The sequence below is a fragment of the Puma concolor genome, chromosome A1 (assembly GCF_028749965.1).
Source record: "Puma concolor isolate L17-30 chromosome A1, mPumCon1.1.hap2, whole genome shotgun sequence".
Lineage (NCBI taxonomy): Eukaryota > Metazoa > Chordata > Mammalia > Carnivora > Felidae > Puma > Puma concolor.
In genome coordinates, this window is record NC_141667.1 from 146,266,264 (window position 1) to 146,292,974 (window position 26,711).

Sequence of the window (26,711 nt, forward strand, 5' to 3'; positions counted from 1 at the left end):
ATTCAAAACCACAAAATTTTAGGGAAATAAAAACAAAACTAAGCCACGAGTGCTTAAATGGTCTAGGGTAAGGGAAACAGTTGAGACATGACACCAAAAGCAAAATCCATTATAAGAAAAACTGAGTAATTGGTCTTCAACAAAATGAAAAATTTTTGCTCTTCAAGGGATCCTAATTAAGAGGATGAGAAGTCAAAGCACGGACTGGAAGACAGCATCTGTAAACCATGTACTTGAAAGGATTAGTATCTAAAATACACAAATAACTCTCAAAACTTAATAGTTGTTTTTTTTTTTTTTTAAAGAAGTAATCCAATTAGAAAATGTGCAAAAGGCATAAAGAGACATTTCACTGAAGAGGATCTACAGATGGCAAATAAATACAAGAAAAACTGTTCGACATCATTAGTTATCCAAGAAATGCAAATAAAAGCCACAATGAGATATCACTGCATACCTATCAGAACAATTACAATAAAAAATAGTGACAACTCCAAATGCTGGCAAGGATGCAGAGAACGTGGATCCCTCATACATTGCTGATGAGAATATGAAATGATTTAGCTACTCTGGGAAATGGTTTGAGAGATTCTTACAAAACTAAATCTACAGGAGTGCCTGGGCAGCTCAGTTGGCTAAGTGACTCTTGATTTTGGCTCAGGTCGTGATCTCACAGTTTGTAAGATCAAGCCCCATGTCAGGCTCCATGCTGGTCTGCTTGGGATTCTCTCTGCCTCTCTCTGCCCTTCCACTGCTCATGCATGCATGCCTGAGCTCTCTCTCCCTCTCTCAAAATAAATAACTTAAAAAAAAAAAAAGCTAGAAAAAAACTAAATTGGGGCACCTGGATGGCTCAGTCGGTTCAGCGTCCAACTTTGGCTGAGGTCATTATCCCCATGGTTCCTGGGTTCCAGCCCCGTGATGGGCTCTGTGCTGACAGCATGGAGCCTGGAGCCTGCTTTGAATTCTGTCTCTCCCTCTCTCTCTGCTTCTCCCCTGCTTATGCTCTCTCTCTCTCAAGAATAAACATTAAAAAAATAAAAAGTGAAGTCCTTAAAAAATAAAACACTAAATCTATAACTATCCTACCACCCAGCAACTTCACTTACGAGTATTTATTCTAGAGAAATAAATATTTATGCTGATGTAAAAACCTATACACAAATGTCTATGACAACTTCAGCGGTAACAGACAAAAACTGAAAGCAATGCAGATATCTTCCAAAAGCTAAATGCTTAAGCAATCTGTTTCATATACATACCACGGAATACTATATAGCAATAAAAAGGAATGGACTATTAATACTTCATTAGGTATTAATTATAACAACCAATTCTGGTTGTTAAACCAGAACGGATATCCAGAGAATTATGGCAAGTGGGAAAAAAGTCAATCCCAGAACATTACATCCTGTATGATTCCATTTACATTATACTTCTTGAAATCACAGAAGTTTTTCTGTAAAATACAGATTTTACAGAAGAAGTTCTACATAGAAATTATAGAAGAAATTGGTGGCTGCCTGAAGGGTATGGCATGGCAGGCATGAATGGGAAGAGAATCATCAGGCCATAAAGGGTCATAAAAGAACCTTGTGGTGATGGCAACGTTCTGTATCTTGACTGGATGAATGCTAATGTCCTGGCTGAGATATTGTACTAGAGTTATGCAAGATGTTATCACTAGGGGACACTGGGGGATGGGTATAAGGGATCTCTCTGTATTACTTCCTACCACTGCATGTGTATGTATCATTATCAAGAGGCTAATTCACTTAAAAGAGGAATGGCATGAAGAAGAGGAGAAAGATTAATAAATGTAAATAAGCACAGAAATTTTGCCAAATTCATCTTTACACCTCATTCTTAGGTATATGATTATAGCACTTAAAGCAAACCTACTGCTCAACAAGGTCCCTATAATTCTAATTGGCTGTTCCATATTCTTTGTTTCCAAAAATTAGATGTATAAAAATGAAGCATGAGATAAGAACTTCTACATCTTCCACACAGAGGAGAAGGGAATTTTTCAATTCCATGTAATCTGTTTAATAAGGTTAGCTCCTTGAAGTATTTCTCATTATAAACATGTATCACCAAGAAAGCAATACCTGCTGGGAAAATCAATTTCTGAATATTTAAAAGGTCATACTTACAATCTCTCAATAATAGCATGACTGTATGTATGTGTATGCAATTAATCTTTGTTTAAAATGATAGAGTCAGAGTAATTTTACATTCGTCTAAAACAGAAAAGTTTCCAGTATTTCCATTATAATGCAGGGAGACATTTCCTCAGGCAAAACAGGTACAGAATTTGCCCAAGGACACAAGACAACACCACCAGTTTAGAAGTACATTTGACTGGAAACATTCTATATACCAATAAGAGTACAGATGATTATTCCTCAAATTTTGACCTTTTCTTTGGAAAGAAAATAATAGAGACTATGAATAACGGACGTATCATCAGCTCAAATAGATCCATTAATCAAATCAGCAAACATTTTAAACAGTCTGTCCTTTGGAGGCCCTCCAGGAGATCCCAAATTTTACCTCCCCCACCGCCCCCCCCCCGCCATTTTTAAGCTGTTTGTGCCCTACTTACAAAGCTGCATTCTAAAACGTCTCATTAGGAACACAGAACAAATCTGCAAAGAGAATACTATTATAAATGGTGACTAAGTTACCAAGTAATTCCCAAGTAGTTCAACACAAGAAACGCAGTGGGTCTACTTTTCTCCTAACCAGAGCAGTTAGGACAAAATATAACAAAGCCCCCTCACCCAATGGCTAAAAATAAGTAATACCTTAGCATTAAGACAAATCTTCAATTTCCAGCATTTTATATACATGTGGCTTTCCTAAGTATTCTATACACAAATATCAACCCAAACACAAGTATCCAATCTGAGAAAAGCTTGGTGCTTTCAGGGTACTAACGATTCCTATCTTTATGTAAATTCCATTAAGTTTATGAAACCCACACTTCTTACCAAGAGAATCAGACTTTCACCCTAGTTTTCTATTCATTTTTGGCAAAAAATGATATAAAGACCGGCTTGTACAAATGGAGAAAAACAAAAACAAAAATAACAAAATTACCATTAGCTGAAATGGAAAACTACAGGAACAATTCCAAGAGGAATGTTCCAAGGATCAGTTTTTTGTTTGTTTTTTTTTTAATGTTCAGTTTGAGATGCTTATTAGACATCCAATAAATTTATCAAGTAGGCGAGCGCAGGCTAGAGGAAAAAAAAATTATAAAATAGCATTTAAACCCCGAGGCCTACGTGAAATTGCTAGGGAAGGGACAAAAGAAAATAGAAGAGAACCAGGGACTGAGTCCTAGCTATATGCAAAAGTGTGGAAATGAGTCACGGCCACGAAAGCAGGAAACATGACCAAAAAGGCAGCCAGAAAGGGGAAAAACCAAGGGAGTGTGGATCTGACTTTTATACCATCGTAGGTGCTGGTGGCATAAAAACATATAAATTTATAATCTGTCCCCAAAGCTCTCAGTCTAGTGATGAAGACAAACTATACGAAAACAATTATGATGTAACATATCATCATATAGGCAGAAACTCTCAAGTTACCTGCTAAAAAGCTACTAAAACTAGTGGGTGATTTTAGGAAAGCTATGGCACCCAAGATTAATGTGAAAAATCAGTATTAGTTCAAGACAGTAGAAACAAATAGGGAATATAAAAAAATGCAATCCCATTTATACTAGCAACCCAAACCATGAAAATACATAGTGCCTTAGTCGGTTTGGGCTGCTATAACAAAATACAACAGACTATGTGGCTTAACAGTAAACATTTCTCACAGTTCTGGAGGCTGGAAGTTCAAGATGAGAGTGCCAGCATGGTTGGGTGAGGGCCCCCTTCCAGGCTGCCGACTTCTCTTTGTGTTCTCACAAGGCAGAGGGGGTAACGTAGTTCTCTCTGGCCTCTTTTATGAGGGCATTATTCCCATTCATCAGGGTTGTGCCCCCATGAACTAATCACCTCCCAAAGACCCCACCTCCTATCATCACTGTGAAGGTTAAGTTTGAACATAAGAATTTTGGGAAGACACATTCAGTCAACAGCATAGGGATAACTTTAACAAAATCTGTGTATATCCTGATCCTTGAAAATCTACACACATTACTGGAATAAATTAAAGAAGGTATCGGTAAATAGAGATACACCATGTTCATGAATTTAAAGGTTTAACATTGTTAGAAGGTCAATTCTTCCAAAAGGGATCTACGGACTGAGAACAATCCAATTAAATTCCCAGCAGGTACTTTTTCATAGAAACTGACAAGCTGATTTTAAAATTTAAATGGAATGGAGGAGTGCCTGGGTGGCTCAGTCAGCTGAGCATCCAACTCTTGATTTCGCCTCAGGTCATGATCTCACAGTGGTGAGACCAAGCCCCGTGTCTGGCTCTGCGCTAAGTGTGGAGCCTGCTTAAGTTTCTCTCTCTCTCTTTCCCTCTGCCCTCTCCTCCACTCACGCTCTCTTAAATAAATAGATAGATAGATAAAATTTAAATGGAATGGAAATGATCTAAAAGAGCCAAAGCAGTTTGGTGTGTGTGTGTGTGCGTGTGTGTGTGTGTGTGTGTGTGTGTGTGTGTGTGTTTTAATTTGGAAGAACTACACTACCTAACTTTACGACTTAGTATAGGGGTGTCTGGGTGGCTCAGTCAGTTAATGTCTCGCTCTTATTTCGGCTCAGGTCATGATCTCATGGTTGGTGAGTTCAAGCCCTGTATCGGGCTCCACACTGACAATGCCAAGCCTGCTTGAGATTCATTCATTTTTGCTCTCTCACTCTCTCTCTCTCTCCTGTTGTCCTCCTCTCCTCCCCCTCCTTCATGCTCCCGCTGTCAAAATAAATAACTAAACTTGAAAAAAAATAACAACGTTTTTTAAAAAAGGACTTAATCCAAAGCCACAGCAATAAAGACAATGTGCGACTGGCAAAAGAATAGAAATATAGACACATTAGCTGACTTCCGACCAAGATGCCAGGGCAAATGATGCCAGAATGACTAGGTATCTACACAGGAAGGAAATGAACAACAACCCCTACTTAACACCCAACACAAAAATGAACTCAAAATGGATCAGAGAGCTAAATGTAAGTGCTGTAACCATCAAACCTCTGGAAGAAAACACAAAAGAAAACCTTTGTTATCTTGGGATAGGCAAAGAGGTTTTAGGTAGAACATTAAAAGCATTAACCAGAAAAGAAAAAAATTATAAACTGGACTTCATCAAAATTAAAACTTCTGTTCTTCATTTATTTATTTTTAATGTTTATTTGTTTTTGAGAGAGAGTGTGACAGAGTTCGAGTTGGGGAGGGGCAGACAGAGAGGGAGACGCAGAATCTGAAGCAGGCCCCAGGCTCTGAGCTGTCGGCACAGAGCCCGACACGGGGCGTGAACTCATGGGCTGTGAGATCATGCCCTGAGCTAAAGTCGGACGCTCAACCAGCAGAGCCATGCAGGTGCTCCAAAACTTCTGTTCTTCAAATGTCACCATTAAGAAAAAGGAAAGGCAAGCCACAGACTGATCAAATAGGATTCTTACCACTCAGGAATAAAAAGACAAATCTATACAAAAATGGGCAAAGAGGGGCGCCTGGATGGCTCAGTCGGTTGAGCGTCCAACTTCGGCTCGGGTCACGATCTCGCGGTCCATGAGTTCAAGCCCCGCGTCAGGCTCTGGGCTGATGGCTCAGAGCCTGGAGCCTGCTTCCGATTCTCTGCCCCTCCCCCGTTCATGCTCTGTCTCTCTCTGTCTCAAAAATAAATAAATGTTAAAAAAAAAAATTTAAAAAAAAATGGGCAAAGATGTGAACAGATAATTCACAGAAGAAGACACATAAATGGCCAAAAAACACATAAAAGGTGCTCAACATCTTTAGGTTCACTATCCTTGCAGCTACTAGAAGGACTAAAATTTAGGGGGCACCTGGGTGGCTCCATCAGTGAAGCGTATGACTCTTGATTGCGGCTCAGGTCCTGATCTCATGGTTTGTGGGATGGGGCCCTGTATCCAGGTCTATGCTGACAGCATGGAGCCTGCTTGGGACTCTCTCTTTCCCTCCGCCCCTCCCCAACTCACATGCATGTACTCTCGCTCTCTCAAAATAAATAAACCTAACAATTTTTTTTTAAAGATTGGCAATACCAGGTGTTGACCAGTATGTGAAAAAAATTACTGGCTGGAATATTAAATAGTAGAACCACTTTGGAAAACTGTTTGATAGTAACACTTAACCAATCAATCCACTCCTGAGTATTTATCCAAGAGAAATGAAAATATATGTCCAAACAAAGATGTATATATTTAAAATAGCCCAAAACCAGAAATGGCCCAAAGACCCATGCATGAGCAGGTGGATGGACAAACTGATATATCCACAAGACAGAACACTACGCTGCAGTAAGAAAGCACAAACTACTAATACACACAACACTATGGATGAACATCAAAATCTGACTCAAACGAAGAAGGCGGACAGGAAAAAGGAACACCTGTATTAATTCTATTCATACACTGCTATGCAGTTTACAGTGACAGGAAGTGTATCAGTGGTTTCCTAGGGCCAAGATTAGGGGGAAAAGGGACTTCCAAGGGGCATGAGGCAACTTTTGAAGGTGATGAAAATGCTCTGTGTGTTGATTGTGGTAGTGATCTCATGGGTGTACATGTACCAAAATTCATCAAACTGTACAATTTAAAAGGATACAGTTTACACTATGTAAATTATAACTCAACTAACATTGTTTTCTAAAAGATACAATATACTGGAGGCGCCTGGGTGGCTCAGCTGCTTAGGTGTCCAACTTCAGCTCAGGCCATGATCTTGCAGTCTGTGGGTTTGAGCCCCGCGTCGGGTTCTGTGCTGACAGCTCAGAGCCTGGAGCCTGCTTTGGATTCTGTGTCTCTCTCTCTCTCTCTCTCTCTCTCTCTCTCTCTCTCTCTGCCCCTCCCCTGCTCATGCTCTGTCTCTCTGTAAAAAATAAATAAACATTAAAAAAATTTAAAAAAAAATTTTAAAGATACAATATACCGGGACACCTGCGTGGCTCGATGAAGCAGTAAAGCGTCTGACTCCTGATTCTGGCTCAGGTCATGATCTCACAGTTCTCTCTCTCTGCCATGCCCAAGCTCACTCTCTCTCTCTCAAAAATAAATAAACTTAAAAAAAAAAACAAAAAACAATACACTAAAGGTTTTAACAGAAGAATGACAGCTGCAAATGGGAACACATTTTCAGCCACCCACTCCCATCACCCTCTCTGCCACCCTCTAATCATGGGCAAGAACAGGAGGCAATAAGTTTCCAAGGACCAAGCCACACTCACTACTGCTTGCATCCTAGAGAAAGAATCCTCCATTGTGACATCTGTTAAGTATAGACAATGTCAGGATCTTGGAAACGACTGCTATGGAATATGACATCCATATTACACTGATGTGAGTATATTAGCATATATCACAAAGATGCAAACAGATAAACTTCTTGAATTAATACTGGCTCTATCCTCCACCCAGATGACTGCCAACCTCCCTAAAACATACTACATAAATCATAAAGGCTACGCATTAGGCAATCTCCAGACGACATCAAAACTCCCAAAGTGACTAAGCCAATGCCCTTCGTTAATGCTGCTGCTACACCAAATCATAATAAGAGGTACAAATGCTTTACTCTAAGTATCACAACTTAGGGATACTCCCTAACCTATATCCTTAAGTTTATCTAAACTTAAGGATATATCCTAGTCTCACCGCTAGGATGGCATGGAACTTAATTATACTCCTTGACTCACAGACTTGGCCAAAACACCTAATCATGGCCTTTACATCCAAGCTGAAAAGGAGGGAAAACACCAATGAACCATCCTTCAAACTGTTTGCCACTTCTGCATACCAAGAACTTATGAAAAAGATAGCACAAGGTTGAGGACACTGAAATGTCATTCAAGTAATGCTCTCACAATTGGCAACACTCTCAAAAAGTACATCAACTCTATTTAGCAATTTCTGAATGCTAGGCACATTAAGAGTAATTTTGCTAACAGCACAATTTTTGGCATTAGTAAAATCTTTATTTAATTTGTTAATGGTTCTGGTTTTGTGCAATTATTTATAAAGCAGAGAACACATTTCTGTTTCAAATAAGACTGATTAAGGAGCTCTTAGATCTACAGCTCTTTTAATTGATTGCTGCAATACAGCTAATGACATCACCTTGTTTTCCGGGAGAATTTCGGTTTCAAGCTACAGCAATTCTTTCTATATTTCCAGTTTTAAAAAGGAAAAAATGTAAATGGTTGAATCAAGTATTCCAGCAAACCTCAAGAGTCATGAAATAAAAGAACCACAAAAGGTTTGAAGTACAACCAAAATAAAAACAGAAGAATACTAGGAGAGAGATGTCTGGCTGGCTCAGTCAGAAGAGCATGTGACTCTTGATCTCAGAGTGGTGAGTTAGAACCCCATGCTGGGTGTAAAGATCACTTAAAATAAATAAATAAACTTAAAAAAAAAAAGAATACTAGGAAATAAAAAATATATCCATATCCCCTTCTTATTTGGTCTTTCTCCACTAATCAGTACAAATACACTTCTTTATAAGAAAATCTAATGGGGCGCCTGGGTGGCTCAGTAGGTTAAGCATCCAACTTCAGCTCAGGTCATGATCTCGCGGTCTGTGGGTTCGAGCCCCGTGTCGGGCTCTGTGCTAACAGCTCAGAGCCTGGAGCCTGTTTTGGATTCTGTGTCTCCTCCTCTCTCTGCTGCCCCCCCCCCCACCATAATCATGCTCTGTCTCTCTCTGTCTCTCAATAATAAATAAATGTTACCAAAAAAAATTTTTTTAATAAAAAAAAAGAAAACCTAAAAGACTGCACTTCAAAATAGTACAACTTGTAAAGCAGAGATATTGTGCATTTATTCATTCAACAATTATTTATTGACAACCCACTATCTTCCAAGGGCTAGGGCAATGGAAATACAATAGTGAACAAATGCCCTTGTGGACTCACAGTTTAGTAACAGAGACAGAGAATTTTAAAAATAAACAAGTGAAATATATAATGTGCTGGATAAGATTAAATGTTATGTTAAAAAAAAATGAAGTAAGAAAGTACCACAGAGATGTGGCCACTTTTCATGATGATGATCAGGGCAAAATTCAATGACAAAGATGCATTAGAACAAAAGAGTCGAAAAAGGAAGCCAGCCATATGAATCTCCAGGAGAAGGGCTTTTGAAGTAAAGAGATCAGAGGTGACCAAAGTCAGCCAGGTGAGGGATGTTAAAAGGAGAAGGTCAACAAGATAAGGTAGCAGACTGAGGGGTTTATAGATCATGGGGAATCCTAAGAAATTTGACCTCTATTATAAGAAACATTGAAAGTCTTTGGTGGATTTGGAGTAAAGGAGAGATAGAATAAGACTTAGAATTTTAAAAAATCACTTTTTAAACAAATTTTTTTTAATGTTTTATTTATTTTTGAGAGTGAGAGAGACAGAATGTGAGCAGGGGAGAGGCACAGAAAAGGGAAGACACAGAACCCAAAGCAGGTTCCAGGCTCTGAGCTGTCAGCACAGAGCCCGAAGCGGGGCTCAAACCCACAAACTGTAAGATCATACCTGAGCTGAAGTCGGACGCTCAACCGACTGAGCCACCCAGATCCCCCAAGAAAATCACTTTTAGAGCTCCTAATCTGGTAATGGTAGGAAACAGTTTATATTACCCTCTTTACAAATAAAATTATAACTACTATACAAAATATCTTCCATGGGCGCCTGGGTGGCGCAGTCGGTTAAGCATCCGACTTCAGCCAGGTCACGATCTCACGGTCCGTGAGTTCGAGCCCCGCGTCAGGCTCTGGGCTGATGGCTCGGAGCCTGGAGCCTGTTTCCGATTCTGTGTCTCCCTCTCTCTCTGCCCCTCCCCCGTTCATGCTCTGTCTCTGTCTGTCCCATAAATAAATAAAAACGTTGAAAAAAAAAAAAAAAACAAAATATCTTCCAAACAATGATTTGAAGGCATTGGAGAATGGCTAAAAGCAGGTAGAAGTTAAGGGAATTCAACTCATTTAAGACGGGAACTACACAAGGCGACAGATTCACATTTATATGACTTTCCCCAAACCACCTAGCACAGGCTGGCTCAAACTTAAATAGTAACTCTCAGATCTCGCTCCAGGGGGCCAGCAAACCCTTCCTCGGTATGGATCCCAGAAAAATTAAAATATATGTCCACAAAAAGACTTGTACACAAATGTTCACAACAGTCTTAATTCATAATAGCTAGAAACTAGAGACAACCTAAATGTCCATCAACACGGGGATGGAGAGACAAAAGGTGGTATTTTTATACGATGAAATACTACTCTGCAATAGAAAAATGACTGATCCAAGTAACAACATAAATGAATTCAAAAAATATATCATGTTGAGAGAGATTAGTCAGACACATTTTTCTGAGTCCATTTACGTTATATCCAAGAACAGACAGAACCAATCACTGGTGACGGAAAGCAAAGGTGGGAACGGAGGAACCAACATTGGGCATTTTCCGGGTGATGAAATTCTTTATTTTGTTATGGATAATGATTAAATGGGTGTGTATAATTTCTGAAATTCATCAGACTGAACTCTTAAAAATCTCAAGATTTAGTTGCATGAAGTGTGCTCTTTCTACCCTCTTTATATAAAGCTATTTATCCATCCTTAGGATTCCAAAAGAAATGAAACAAGGATGTCAAAGAAAATACTAAAGCAAAATAATACAGTAAATTTTACAAGTATCAAGTCCAAATGTCTAATTTCTTACACTCCATATAAAAAATAGGTATTTTTAATAGTAATTCAAACAAACAATTAGCTGTTGCACTTAACGATAAAGTCAATTGTACTCTAAAGGCTAAAAGGGGATACATTTGTAAGAATGTCATAGTAACAATACAACCTCAGAAACAGTGGCTATCCAACTTTAAACGGAGATTTCTCAAGAACCTGCAAGATAGGATGAAATTTCACTAGAGAGTACAATGCAGTGAGTAAATACTATGAATAAATTCGCCAAGTAATTGGTAAAGAACAGTCTCAGTGAGAGAAATTCCCATTAAACCTATTTCAAACAGGGTCACCTGGGTGGCTCAGTCGGTGAAGCGTCCAATTTTGGCTCAGGTCATGATCTCACAGTCTGGGTTTGAGCCCCACGTTGGGCTCTGTGCTGACAGCTCAGAGCCTGGAGCCTGCTTCGGATTCTGTGTCTCCTTATATCCCTTTGCCCCTCCCCTGCTCACATTCTGTCTCTCTCAAAAATGAATAAACATTAAAAATATATATATTAAAAAAGTAAATAAATAAACCTACTTCGAACATCGGAAACAAATGTTAAGTGTCAAATATGTATTTAAGAATTCCCTAACATATAAGTGCATTTTAAGAAAAGGAGCTGGTTGGGGCGCCTGGGTGGCGCAGTCGGTTAAGCGTCCGACTTCAGCCAGGTCACGAACTCGCGGTCCGTGAGTTCGAGCCCCGCGTCGGGCTCTGGGCTGATGGCTCAGAGCCTGGAGCCTGTTTCAGATTCTGTGTCTCCCTCTCTCTCTGCCCCTCCCCCGTTCATGCTCTGTCTCTCTCTGTCCCAAAAATAAATAAACGTTGAAAAAAAAAAAAATTAAAAAAAAAAGAAAAGAAAAGGAGCTGGCTACTCAGAGTGCTTAAAATATGCCTTACATATATTTCTCATCATCACATCTGTTACTGAGGAGCAAAGTTAATTTGGAATGTAAAATTATTTTAGAAAAATAAGCCTTTATATTCTCTAGTATCAATTGTGCAGCTAACATCTAGGTGGTAATACAGCATAATGGCTTAGGAGTGTGATTCCCTGTAATAAATCCCCATTTTGCCACTTTAAGGCCTCAGAAAATAGACAAGTAAGTCAATAGCATCTGATATATAAGTTTTTACATTTATATAGTACGAATATATGTACGGGAACTCCTAGCAGACTTTAAGGAGTAAAATGAAGTACAGCATTCAAGTTCTGTCTGAAAGGAAATTCGCAATTTAATACATGTTGTAGCACAGGCATTGTGACAAAAATCAAGAGAAGACCCTGTTAGGAGGACAATGCTGACAGAGGCAATGGTGATAAAAGAGGGAAGAATACGAAATTCAAATAAGTCATGGTGACATTTCAGTCTCAAGTCTCCTTAAAGATTAAAATAAAGCATATTAAAAAAAAAGTGAAATAGGATAAAATTTAAAAATCTGTTCAATCATATCCAGCAAAAGACTACCATTAAGATTAATTTTCAATCTCCCTCTCTCTTATTGGATCTAAATAATACAAGACGAAAGGAGGTGTTTTAAAAAATTAAATCAAAAATAAGCACCTTCGATTTTATAACTTATTATTTAATGGAACCTGACCATTTGAACTTAGAATTATTACCCAGAGATGTTCTACTGCCAGCACTGCACAGAGAGTTCATGCACGTGAGCCCCTAAATTACCAAAAGCAGCACTGTAAATATACCTTTTGTTCATTACATAACAAGTCTCTGCCATGGACAGGATCTATTTTCACACATAGCCGAAATAAATATCAGAGCCAAAAAGGAAGACAGCATTATCGCTGCCAGAGGTAGCATGACTTAAAAGGAACAAGGCTTAAGGGGCACCTGGGTGGCTCAGTCAGTTAAGCATCCAACTCTTGATTTCAGCTCAGGTCATGATCTCACGGTTGGTGAGATCGGGCCCCACATCAGGCTCTGTGATGACAACGCAGAACCTGCATGGGATTCTCTCTCTCCCTCTCTTTCTGCCCACACTCCTGCTTCCACACCCTCTCTCAAAAATAAGTATTTAAAATTTTTTAATACTGATTTATTTTTGAAGGGGAGAGAGAGAGAGACACACACAGAGTGTGAGTGGGAGAGGGGCAGAAAGAGAGAGGGAGACAGGGAGAGGGAGAAAGAGAGAAAGAGAGAGACAGAGAGAATGAGAATCTAAAGCAGGCTCCAGGCCCTGAGCTGTCAGCACAGAGCCCAACGTGGAGCTCGAACTCACGAACCGTGAGATCATAACGTGAGCCGAAGGCAGACGCTCAACCGACTGAGCCACCCACATGCCCCATTAAATAAATACTTTTAAAAAACAAAAAACAAGGCTTAAAAAAATATATCTAATTCTCAGGTCAGTTTTACCAAAAGACCAACTGATTGGGGTGATAAACTTATACTTTATGTTTGAGGTTTTATTTTCTTCCTTTCCAAAGATATCCTACATAGACACAAAACTAAGTCAACCACTCTTCACAGAAAAACTGTGTAGCCAACACCTAGGTAGAAGTATAGTATAATGGCTTACGAGGGTGACTACTGTGTCAAATTTACTCAGCTACATGACCCTGAACCAATTATTCAATCCTTCTAAACCTCAGTTGTATTTTAAATATAAACTATAACTGTAAGTAGGTTTTACAAGATACAAAGCACCCAGCAGAGTATGTGGCCCTCAATAAATACAAAAAATGCTTGCTATGATCTCAAGAAACTAGAACAAAGCTGGAAGTATCCCAATTCCAGATTTCAAGATATATTACCAAGCTGTGGTAACCAAAACAGTATGGTACAGGCACAATAACAGACACAGAGATCAATGGGACAGAATAGAGCCCAGAAATAAACCCATGCTTATATGGTCAATTAATCGGAGACAAAGGAGGCAAGAATATGCCATGGGAAATAGTGTCTTCAATAAATGGTACTGAGCAAACTGCACAGCTTCATGCAAAAGAAAGAAACCGGACCGCTTTCTAACACCACACACATAAATGACCCAACATGCATTAAAGAGCTAAATGTGAAACATAAAACCATAAAACTTCTGGAAGAAAACATAGGCAGCAAATATGACATGGACCATCGCAACATTTTTTTAGATATGTCACCTCAGGCAAGGGAAACAAAAGCAAAAAAAAACTACCGGGACCACACCAAAATAAAATGTTTTTGCACAGCAAAGGAAACAATGAACAAAAAGAAAAGACAACCGACCGAATGGGAGAAGATATTCATTCAGAGAAGATATTCGCAAATGATGTATTGGATAAGGGGTAAATATCCAAAATAAAGAACTTATAAAACTTAACTCCAAAAACACAATCTGATTAAAAACTGGGCAAAGGACCTGAACAGATCTTTTTCCAAAGAAGACATACATGTGGCCAACAGATACATGAGAAGATGTTCAATGTGACTCATCCTCAGGGAAATGCAAATCAAAACCACCATGAGATATCACCTTATACCTGTCAAAATGGTGAGAATCAAGGAGACAGGAACAGGGCGAGGATGTGGAGAAAAAGGAATGCTTGTGCAGTACTGGTGGGGATGTAAATTGGTGCAGCCACTGTGGAAAAGAGCATGGAGGTTCCTCCAACACTTAATAACAGAGGGGAACCTGGCTGGCTCAGTTGGTAGAGCAAGTGACTCTTGATCTCAGGGTCATGAGTTCAAGCCCTGCATTGGGTGTAGAGCTTCTTCAAAAAAATTTTTTTAAGTAGAAATACCATGTGATTCAGTAATTCTTTGGATAATTACCCAACGAAAATGAAAACACTAATTTGAAAATATATACACACCCCTATGTCTATTGTGGCACTATTTACAACAGCCAAGATATGGCAGAACCCAAGTGTCCATCGATAGATGAATCGAGACACATGTGCTATATATACACAATGGGATAGTACCGAGCATTAAAAAGAATGAGATGTTACCATTTTCAACAACACGAATAGACCTAGAGAGTATTATACCAAGTCCAATAACTCCAACAGAAGACGATTACCATAGGATTTCACTTACATGTAGAATCTAAAAAGCAAAAGAATGAATAAACAAACAAAAAGCAGAAACAGACCCATAAATACAGAGGCTACACAGATGGCTGCCAGAGAGAAACAGGGATAGGGGATGGGCAAAATGAGTGAAGGGGGGTGGGAGATACAGACTTCCAGTTATGGAATAAGTTATGGGCATACAAGCACAGGAAATAAAGTCAGTGGTAATGTAGCAGCAGTGTATAATGACAAAATGGGGCTACACTTGTAGTAAGCATAGCATAACATACAGACTTGGAGAGTCACCATGTTGTACATCTGAAGTTAATATAACATTGGGTGTCAACTATACTTGCACAAAAAAGGAAGTTTGCTACCACTGTATTAATTGTTTAAGGTATTAAAATAATGTATTAGCAGGGCGCCTGGGTGGCTCGGTTGGTTAAGCGTCCGACTTCGGCTCAGGTCATGATCTCACAGTCTGTGAGTTCGAGCCCCGCATCGGGCTCTGTGCTGACAGCTCAGAGCCTGGAGCCTGTTTCAGATTCTGTGTCTCCCTCTCTCTCTGCCCCTCCCCTGTTCACGCTCTCTCTCTGTCTCAAAAATAAATAAATGAAAAAAAAAAAATTTTTTTTAAATAAGAAAAATAAAAAATAATGTATTAGCTATCCTCTCAGATAATCTGTATTAATAAAAGATAATTTGCTGCATTATCAAGGGAATGATGTACAATTAATCATGTCCTTACAACTTTCCTGCATGTTTTACATGACAAATGACTAAACCACTTCTTAGATATTGATACAATGCAACATAATTTGGAGAAGAAATATTACCTTAAAAAAAGAAAAATGGGTGCCTGGGTGGCTCAGTTGGTTGAGTGTCTGACTCTTGATTTCGGCTCAGGTCACAATTCCAGGGTTGTGGGATCGAGCCCCACATCAGGCTCTGCACTGAGCGTGTACCCTGCTTAAGATTCTCCCCCCCTCCTCTTCTCTCTCTCTCTCCCCCCGTCCTTCTATCCCTCTTCCCTGCTCTCTCTCTAAAAAATAAAAATAGAAATACTATCATCTGGAAGACACTGAAAAATTACTAACAGAAGCAGAAAAAAACATGTTTAACTGTGCGAGTATACTATACTTGTATAAATTCAAGAAAAAATGAACTCTATAAAATAAAATTATACAAACAGAAAACAGGCAAATATTAAAAGGCAAGTGAGATTGCTTAAAAATGGAAATGGTTGAAAGAAGAATTTCAGGGACACAAAGTGGGAAAACCTAAAATCTGTAAAGGATGTAGGGAAAAGTAGAAATTTAACTGATGCAAAACGAAGTAATGATGTGGAGAATGCTTGAGAACACTGAGAATGCAGAGTTCAAAAAAAAAAAAAACAGGAGAGAAATGAAAACAATAAAGGGGCACTTTTAAACACCTGTAGCTAACACCATACTTTATGGTAAAAGACTGAACCCTTTCCCTCTAAAACTATAAACAAGGCAGAACATCTGGCTGGTCTGTTGGTGGAGCATGCAACTCTGGATCTCAGGGTTGTGAGTTTGAGCCCTAGGTTGAGCACAAAAATGGCTTAAAAATAAACATCTTAAAAAGATAGATAGATAAAATTGGAAGCAGGCAGGATATTTGGACTTCTGAGTCCTATTTAAATCATATTAAAAGTCCTACTCAGGGACACCTGGGTGGCTCAGTCAGTTAAGCGTCCAACTTCAGCTCAGGTCATGATCTTGCAGTTTGTGAGTTCGAGCCCCACGTTAGGCTCTGTGTAACAGCTCAGAGCCTGGAGCCTGCTTCAGATTCTGTGTCTCCTTCTCTCTCTGCCCCTCCCATGCTCATGCTCTGTCTCTCTGTGTCTCTCAATAATAAATAAACGTTAAAAAAAAAAAAGTCCTACTCAGTGCATTAGGAAAAGAAAAAAAATAAAAGCTGAACAGACTGGAAAAGAAGAAATAAAACGGTCTCTATTCATGGACAATGTAACTACCCATAAAGAAAATAACAAAAAATCCACACAAAAAAACTGCTGTAACTAATTAAGGAATTTACCAAGGTCACAGAATACAAGGTCGATATACAAAAATCAACTCTATATACTAGCAAGAAACAACTAAAAACCAAAATTTCAAAAACAGTACCATTACAACAACTCCAAAAGCACAAAATACTCAGGCATAAATCTAACAAAACATATGTAGGATGTGTAGGCTGAAAAATGAACAAAAGTGACATAAGAAACCAAAGAGGACCTAAATAGAGAGGTATACTCAGTACTGCTAAGAAGTCATTTCTCTATTAAGTGATCTGTAAGTTAAACATAATCAAAAATCCCAGCGGGATTTTTAAAAACTAGCAAAGCTGGTTTTTAAATTTATATAAAAAGTCAAAGAAATGAGAATATCCAAAACAATTATGGGGAAAAAAAAACCCGCAAAGTTAGCAGACTCACAATACTTGACTTTTAAAGTTTACTACAATGCTACAGAAATTAAGGTAGTATCATATTAGCATAAAGATAGAAAGATCAATGGTCTAAACAGAGAGTCCAGAGAAAGACCCACACAAACATGTCAAATGATTTTTGACAAAAGGGTGAGGCACTTCAGGGACAAAAAGATGTTATCAGTAAGTTATGCTGGACGTGTATAAATGAACATCTAAAATGAACATCTATACGCAGAAAAAAGGAAATTTAATCTGCGCCTTATACCAAACTAACTCAAAATAGATTTTAGAGCTAAATGGAAAAAATAAACCTATAAAACAGAAGAAAATAAAATTTTTGTGATACTGCATTAGCCCACAAATTCTTAGATGCAAAACCAAAAGGATCGATAAAAGAAAATAACTGATAAATCAAACTTCATTAGAATAAAAAGCTTTCCCATAAATCACAGGTGAGAAAGGACACACGCCTAGAATAATATATAAAAAACTCACAAAAGTTGAAAGAAAACAAACACCCTCCACACATTTGAACAACCCAGAACAAAAAAATTCCCATGCATTTCCATATGCTGGGATTTACTCCTGAGACCGTCCTTTAAATTACTATAATGGAACTTCCTTATCTTTCACAATGTGGAAATACAATTAGGCAAAAGATGTGAACAAATATTCTACCAATGAAGATATATGGAGACAAGTAAGCACATAAAGAGATCATATAATTTGTTATTAGGAAAACGCAAATTAAAAATACAAAATACCACTAGAAACCTAATAGAATAGTTTTGATAAAAATAAGTGACAATGGAGCGCCTGGGTGGCTCATTTGGTTGAGTGTCTGACTTCAGCTCAGCCCATGGGCTCACAGCTCGTGAATTCAAGCCCGGCATCGGGCTTTCTGCTATTAGCACGGAGCCTGCTTCCAATTCTCTGTTCCCCTCCTCCTCAGCCCCTCCCTTGCTTGTACTCTCCCTCTCTCCCCCAAAAATAAACATTAAAAAAAAAAAAAAAATGTGAGGCACCTGGGTGGCTCAGTCGGTTATACGTCTGACTTTGACTCAGGTCATGATCTCACGGTTCATGAGTTCAAGCCCCATGTCGGGCTCTGGGCTGACAGCTCAGAGCCTGAAGCCTGCTTCAGATTTTGTGTCTCCCTCTCTCTCTGCTCCTCCCCCACTCGTTCTCTCTCTGTCTCTCTCAAAAATAAAAATATTTTTTTAAAAAAGTGACAATACCAAGTGCTGATGAGGTACTAGAACTCTCATATAATGCTGGCAAAGTGTAAAATAATACCAATCCTTCACAAATTCTTACAGAAAATGGAAGCGGAGGTGAGAACACTTCCCAGCTCACTTTCCAATGTCAGTTGCACTCTGATACCACCAAAGACATCACGAGAAAGCTATATAGACCAAGAGCCCTCATGAACATAGATGGAAAATTTTTTAACAAAACATAAGCAAATCAAACAGCAACATATAAAAAGCATGATACACAACAACCCATGAGACTGATCCCAGGAATACAGCGGGCTGTAAATCTGAAAATCAGTGATGTAATACAACCTACTATTAGAAAAAAGGTCAAAATCTGTATGATCAACTTAACCTCTATTAACAGTGACTAAAGGTCCCCCAACAGTTTTGAAACACTGCTGTTATTTTGTATTTGTCCCAAAGTGCTCCCTTTTTCGCTATTTGCTATTCCACACATACTGAGTACATTCTGCTAGGCACTAATACAGACACACACAATTACGTGATTCAGTAAACATATCGTAAGACTTATACACAGGTACACCGTTAACAAGAATAGCCCACTCTGCCCAAGATTAAAAAAAAAAAAAAGGAAAAACAGACTGACTCATTCCTATTCTGAAGTTACAGAGACATATTTTATTTATTTTTTTTTAATTTTTTTTTTCAACATTTATTTATTTTTGGGACAGAGAGAGACAGAGCATGAACGGGGGAGGGGCAGAGAGAGAGGGAGACACAGAATCGGAAACAGGCTCCAGGCTCTGAGCCATCAGCCCAGAGCCTGACGCGGGGCTCGAACTCACGGACCACGAGATCGTGACCTGGCTGAAGTCGGACGCTTAACCGACTGCGCCACCCAGGCGCCCCACAGAGACATATTTTAAACCGTAAGTAAAATTAAATCACATCGTGGTGTCCAATACGTATGGAAATAACCTTACAGGCCTAGTGTATATATTCTTTCTTTTGCCAGACTGCCTCTGTACAAAACATGATCACCTTGAAAACCCTTCCAGTACAACCATTTTTGCCATTCTTACTGGAAAATATCGTGGGGTAGTGTAACCATATACCTTGTGGGGAGCAAGAATCCTCTGTCTGAATTTTTCAACTGTTTCTTGACCCAAAGAAGACCAAGCATTGCCGAAAGCTTCCGCTTTGTCTTGTCTGAGATGAAGGCTCTCTAACTGCTGCTGCAGAGCCGCTGGCTTCACGCTGTGATACACCGCCTAGTCACGAGAGGGCAAACATTACCTCTGTCCCTGATACTCAGACAGATACCTTGAATTATACTCAAATACAAAATTAGTTTTAAATGATTTAAATCAACAAAAAATTTCCTATTTCTATCAGAAATGTTTTATGTATTTTTTTTAATGTTTGTTTATTCTTTGAGAGAGACTGAGAGAGCGAGCACGAGCAGGGGAGGGGCAGAGAGAGGGGAAACACAGAATCCAAAGCAGGCTCCAGGCTCTGAGCTGTTGGCACAGAGCCCGATGCAGGGCTCGAACCCACAAACCGCGAGATCATGACCTGGGCTGAAGTCGGACACTTAACCGACTGAGTCACCCAGGCATCCCGTAAGTGTTTTATATCTATTTACCAATAATAATATACACAACAGGGAGACGCAGGGTTAAATGGCCTAATTTAAACTATTCAGGCTACACTTTCCCACTTTTGCCTGTGTCTTAAGTAATCCTAAATCCACTTAACGGAAAAATGTCTTCTTTACGTTAGCTATGTAAGTGATACTCTATTTAAAGTATCATTTCTGGGGTGCCTGGCTGGGTGAGTCGGAGGAGCCTGCAACTTTTGACCTCAGGGTCATGACCGTGAGCCCCACACTGGGTGTAGAGATTACTTAAATAAATAAATAATGTAAGCAAATAAAATAAGCTATCATTTCCTCATTTCACTGAACTATTTCAAAGAAATGTAGAACGGTTTCATTTCCCAACAAACAAACTTTTTCCAGGAAGCGCTTTCTCAAAACCACCTTCGTCTACCCAACTTCCTAGGTAATACATAATAAAACATTGTAAACATACGTAATAAATATTGTAAACATACAATAATAATTTACAATAATAAAATATTGTAAACATGTGAAAATAAAACATTTTTAATAATATCTGTTCTAGTTCTTAACATTATTCTGGAACGACTTTCTCATGAAGTCCATGTTGCTGAGTCCTCCTTGATTATCCTTCCTTCTACTGAAGGTTCACCAGGGTTCAGAACCATAGTCCTGTTTCTGACCTGTAATCTGCATAAGGCTGTGTGTAGTAGATGCCTGGGTACTTGTCTTCCTAACCATATCTGTTCACTAAAATGCCTATGAAGCTACAGTACTATTTAAACTTTATTTCACAAGTATTCTATGAAGTCACCCAACAGGAATTTATTGAAATCTATTTTAAGTCCAGCAATGTGCTAGGTTTATAGAAGGTGAATTAAAAATATGACAGGTCCCTCACAAATTCAAAACCTAATGAAGGCTGACACACATGAAATAATCAAAGACTAACAATGTGCTCCACTTGGATAAGCCAAGGATAAAAGGAACCCAAATTAGGGCAAAACTGCCAAGTGCAAGGGGTCAAAGCTACAGTGAGAGGAGATGGGACTTGAACCACATTTAATGGCTGAAAAAGGGATGCAAAAGGGCAGTTTAATAGGAAGAAATTGTATGACAAAAAGTCCTTTGACAACTATGTCTTTTCTAAATGTTTTATCATCCTAGTCAAATAAATCCCCCCGAAATCATTTCTTAAATTTCTTAAATAAAATGCGCTCACTTCTCCAAGTTATAAACCCAGTAACAATGAATTAAAATGTTTTACACCTGTCTCAAGTCAATGAAGCCCTGATTCACGTTGTTAAATACTTTACTCATGCTACTTAACATTTATATTGTTTTGTAGACTGCAATACCGTAAGAAAAAATCATACATTCAAATATTTTTACTACCTTCAAATTCTCAAGTACAATATTCACAGCTTCCATCCGTATACTTTTTTTGAAAAAATAAAAAGCGATAGGCGCCCCTGGGTGGCTCAGTGGGTTAAGTGTCCAACTCTTGATTTAAGCCCAGGTCATGATCTCACGGTTCATGAGTTTGAGCCCCACATCGGGCTTTGTGCTGACAGCCTGCAAAGGCTCTCTCTACCCCTCCCCCTAGCTCGCAATCATGCGTGTGCTTTCTCTCTCTCTCAATATAAACTTAAAAAAATTTTTTTTAATTAAAAAGTACATAAATAAAAAAAATTGATAGCTATCATAGCAATACAGATATGCAGTAAAGAAAGCATGTTTAGGAGGTTTGGGGCAATAAAAATACCTGTTCTAAAATGAATGATATTGTTTCAAGAACTAGGTGAAGATCTTGTTTCTCTAGAGAAAATGCAGCCTGAAGCTTTTCTTCTTCTTCCTCACTGAAACTGTTCTCAGCCTACAACACAAAAAGCAAGCTATTAGCACACATGCAGGTATTCAAAACTTAGATACTCCACAGAAGAGTATCTGAAGATTCCTTTATTCACACATGGGTGAGAAATGTTAAGAAAAAGCGAAAGAATCTTATGTGTTTGTAAATTTCAACAACTCAAAATCATAGTACAATTCATTATCTGGATCATGCCAAATGAAGCTCATTTTAAATAAATTAAAAAAAAAAAAACATTACTTTAAGTTCTATGATGTATAGGAGGTGGAAACTACCAGTATTTACCAAAAGAAATGGATGTTTAGAAAAAACAATACTAGAAGGTAAAACCCCAAAATGTTAATAATAATTGACAGTAATGTCCACCTTCCTCATTCAAGTATATTTACTGAGTATCTATTATGTGCTACAGAGAAAGGCAGTTCATGTCCTCAAGTATATGGTACTCTAGTTAGACATACAAATACAAATACTCATTCATGTAATTTTCATTTTGATGAGTTCTGCAAAAATGTGAGTTATTATAAGAGCATACATAAAGCAAGAAATTAGGTCTTTTTTATCATTTTCATACATATTTTCCAAAACTCACACATTATACACATTAATTTTATGACCAATACGTGAAAGAAGACAGACTCTGAGAAGTCTTCTTTCTTTTGTATCCAAAATAATCTCCTTGATCTAAAGACATTAGTTTATTACGAAGGAAAAACGTGTACCACTTGAACAACTTTAAAATAAAAAGAACTCCTTTAAAAATAAATGAATTAAAAGAAAATAATATAAAATAAGATATAAAATAAAATAAATAACCTATATTATACACATATACTAAAAACAACTCTCCCTATGGCTGCCTCTCCCGAACAGCAATAGGGAGAAAATTCAGAAGTTCACAAGCCCTCCCTTGATAGCTTACGATGACGTACACCTACCTGGCTGTTCAACCAAAGCTGCATTAGAGCTTTAAGCTAGCGTACTTTTGGAGGCTACTCACCAGAACTTCCAGTCTCTACTACCTGTTTTATGACTGAGAAAATCACGAGCCAAATTTAGCCAAAATGCCAATTACTTACCTCAAGAGCAACATTTTGACTTAAAAGTTTCAGAATTTCTGTGACTACCATATGTCTTCTTGAAATAATGACCTAGAGTACCAGATTTCATCAATGTGAGGAAGGTAATGGTATTACATGTATATAATCAGAACCACGTGTTGTATTAAATTCAATGGATATTGGGGTGCTTGGGTGGCTCAGTCGGTTAAGCGTCCAACTTCAACTCAGGTCATGATCTTACAGTATGTGGGTTCAAGCCCCACGATGGGCTCTGTGCTGACAGCTCGGAACCTGCAGCCTGCTTCGGATTCTGTGTCTCCCTCTCCCTCTGCTCCTCCCCCACTCATGCTGTCTCTCTCTCTCAAAAATAAAATAAAACATTAAAAAAATAAATAAATAATAAATAACAAATAAATTCAATGGATACTTATAATTTAACCAAGTCCGTCAATCTGATGCCTTGGAACACATGCTAAATAAGCTGTTTTCACAAAATAATAATAGTGATTGAGGAGGTACAAAAATAAACTTTCAGTGTCCCCAATATGTACAAGGAAGGGAAATTTGTTTTAAAAATACAGCAAACAAAAAAAGAGAGAGAGAGAGAGAGAGAGAGACATTCTCAAGATTTCCAAGGGCATTATATTAATAAAGTGGTTTGGGGAGGGGCACCTGGATGGCTCAGTTGGTTGGGCGTCTGACTTCTGCTCATGTCATGATCTCACAATCTGTGAGTTCGAGCCCCTCATCGGGCTCTGTGCTGACAGCTCAGAGCTTAGAGCCTGCTTCAGATTCTGTATCTTCTTCTCTCTCTACCCCTCCCCGACTCTTGCGCGCGATCTCTCTCTCTCTCTCTTAAAAATAAATAAAGATGCAAAAAAAAATTTTTTTTTAAATAAAGTGGTTTGGGGGGGGCACCTGGGTAGTTCAATTGGTTGAGTATCCGACTCTGGATTTTGGCTCAGGCCGTGATCTTACAGTTTGTAAGATCAAGCCCCCGTGTCAGGCTCCATACTGACAGCACAGAGTCTGCTTGGGATTCTCTCTCTGACTCTCTGCTCCTGACTCATTCTCTCTCCCTCTCTCAAAACAAGTAAGTAAACAAACAAAAATAAGGAATGCCTGGTTGGCTCAGTCAGTTGAACATCAAACTCTTGATTTCAGCTTAGGTCGTGATCCCAGGGTCAGGGGACCAAGCACTGTGTCAGGCTCCATGCTGAGTATGGAAGCCTGCTTAGGATTCTTTCCTTCTCTCTCTCTCTCTCTATCTGCCCCTCTCCCCCACTCACATACTAGCTCTCTCTCTAAAAAAAAAAAAAAAAAATTTTTTTTAAAGAAATGTTCAAAACAAATAAATAAATATTTAAAAAAATAAAGTGGTTTGGAGTGAAGGGGGCTAAGGGAATATTTACTTTCCCCCATCCACGGGTACATCAGGAATGCAACCTTAAAATAAGATGGGAGTGTAAAATATGGGAGCAAATAGAGAATACAGCTTTAAAAAAAGTTCCAAACACATATTCAATACCCTGCTCCAAAAGCAACCTTGGGTCAAATAAATATTAAGCATGAAGTACCTCTATTTGCTTCCAAAAAGCAGCAATTTAACTTATTTCTGTCTACCAAAAGCAACCCACACATATCTAGGAGTAAAAGAGAAGGTAAACAAGATACATTCTTTTTTATCCTCTCAATGGGAAAAAATTAAGGCCTAGGTTTATAAAATTAGAGAACAAATGTCCAAGAAACTTAAATTTTATTTTCTTTTTTTTAATGTTTATTTATTTTTGAGACAGAGAGAGACAGAGCATGAACGGGGGAGGGTCAGAGAGAAGGAGACACAGAATCTGAAACAGGCTCCAGGCTCTGAGCTGTCAGCACAGAGCCCGACGCGGGGCTCGAACTCACGGACCACGAGATCATGACCTGAGCCGAAGTCGGCTGCTTAACCGACTGAGCCACCCAGGCGCCCCAAAACTTAAATTTTAAGATGGAAAGTGACAGGGTGCCTGGGTGGCTCAGTCAGTTAAGCGTCTGACCTCGGCCCAAGTCAGGATCTCACAGCTCATGAGTTCAAACCCCATGTGTCTCCCTCTCTCTCTGCCCCTCCCCTGTTTACACTCTGTCTCTGTCTCTCAAAAATAAACATTAAAAAAAGTTTTTTTAATAAATAGAATGGAAAGTGGGTATTAATTTTTTCTATATATTTAAAGAACATATGCCATAAATACACATACACAAGCAGAAAGGAAAAACAACACATGAAGAATATAAGGCAGTGCTATATGAAGTGATGTGGAAAGGTCTCTTAAAAAAGTGGCAAGCGAGAAAAGGTAAACAACAGGGCAATATATACAGTACGACACCACTTGCGTAAAAACACACAAACTGCACATTTCTATGTGTATGTGTATGCACATGTGTATGCACGTCTGTATTTCTTAACACATGAAGAATCTAGAATAAAAACCAAATTGGTAACAAGGCTACCTCTGGGGAGGTGTGGTGCTTTTATTATACCTCAAAATTCTTTAGCACTCCTCCATTCAAAGGATGGAGCCTCGTTTCTTTCCCTTGAATGTGATCCAGGCGGAATGACTTACTTCTAACAAGGATAATATAGTAAAAATGAAGCTCTGTGACATCAAACGCGAGGTCACAAAAAGGACAGCACCTCCCTCTCTTGGGTCACTGGTTCTGGAAGAAGCCAACCTCCATGTTGGGAGGAAAGGCCTCTGCAGCAAGGAACTGAGGCCTCCCACCAGGTAATCATATTGGAAGGAAATCCTCCAACCTCGGCCAAACCTTCAGATTAACAGCAGCCCCAACAACATCTGGCAGCAACTTCATGAGAACCCCAAGCCAGAACCACGCAGCTAAGCCAGAAACAAGCAGTCAAGCCTCTCCTACATTCTTGACCTACACAAACTGCGAGTATAATAAATGTTTACTCTTGTTTTAAGGTGCTAAGTTTGGGGGTAATTTGTAATTCAACAATAAATAACTAACACAGGAGAGAATGAAGATGAAAGGAGAGCCAGAGTTAACCAAGGGGGCATTTCAGGTTGTCCACACTATGTAAATTTCTTAACACAAAAACTTACTCATAAACTATTTGTGAAATCTAAAATTTGTTATCAAGATGCTTAATTTAAGCGCTCTAAGAATTTTGAACTAGAAAGCCACAAAAAAAGCAAATTAAAAAATCCATTTTTCCAAATTGTCTTTTTCTTTTTTATCTTTTTTGAAGAATTCATTTTCTTAACATGCATGATGAGTAAACTAACCTCAGTAGTTGCAATCAGGTCACATTCCTTAGAAAATTAAATATGTCTTCTACTCTATGAAGATAGTATATTAGGTAAATAATTATGAAAGCAATTAGGCTTTAAATACTCAGAGCATGGGGGGGACATCTGGGTGACCCAGGCGGTTAAGTGTCTGACTCTCGATTTTGGGTCAGGTCAATGATCTCACGGTCATGACACAGAGCCCCTGGTCAGGCTCTGTGCTGAGCATGGAGCCTGCCTGAGATCCTCTCTCTCCCTCTCTGCCCCTATCCTCTGCTCATGTGCTTGCTCGCTCTCAAAAACA

General features: G+C 38.7%; 1 protein-coding gene across 4 annotated transcripts in view; it reads right to left on the reverse strand.

Annotated features, from left to right (window-relative positions):
- Positions 1 to 26,711, reverse strand: part of COMMD10 (COMM domain containing 10) — a 219,471-nt gene that overhangs the window by 186,629 nt on the left and 6,131 nt on the right. For all 4 annotated transcript variants that reach the window (XM_025924332.2, XM_086705797.1, XM_086705783.1 and 1 more), the window contains exons 3-4: positions 21,952 to 22,062; positions 19,681 to 19,836 (exon numbers count right to left, since the gene is read on the reverse strand). In XM_025924332.2, the coding sequence (XP_025780117.1) occupies positions 19,681 to 19,836; positions 21,952 to 22,062 (267 nt within the window). The remainder of the gene's footprint in view (positions 1 to 19,680; positions 19,837 to 21,951; positions 22,063 to 26,711) is intronic.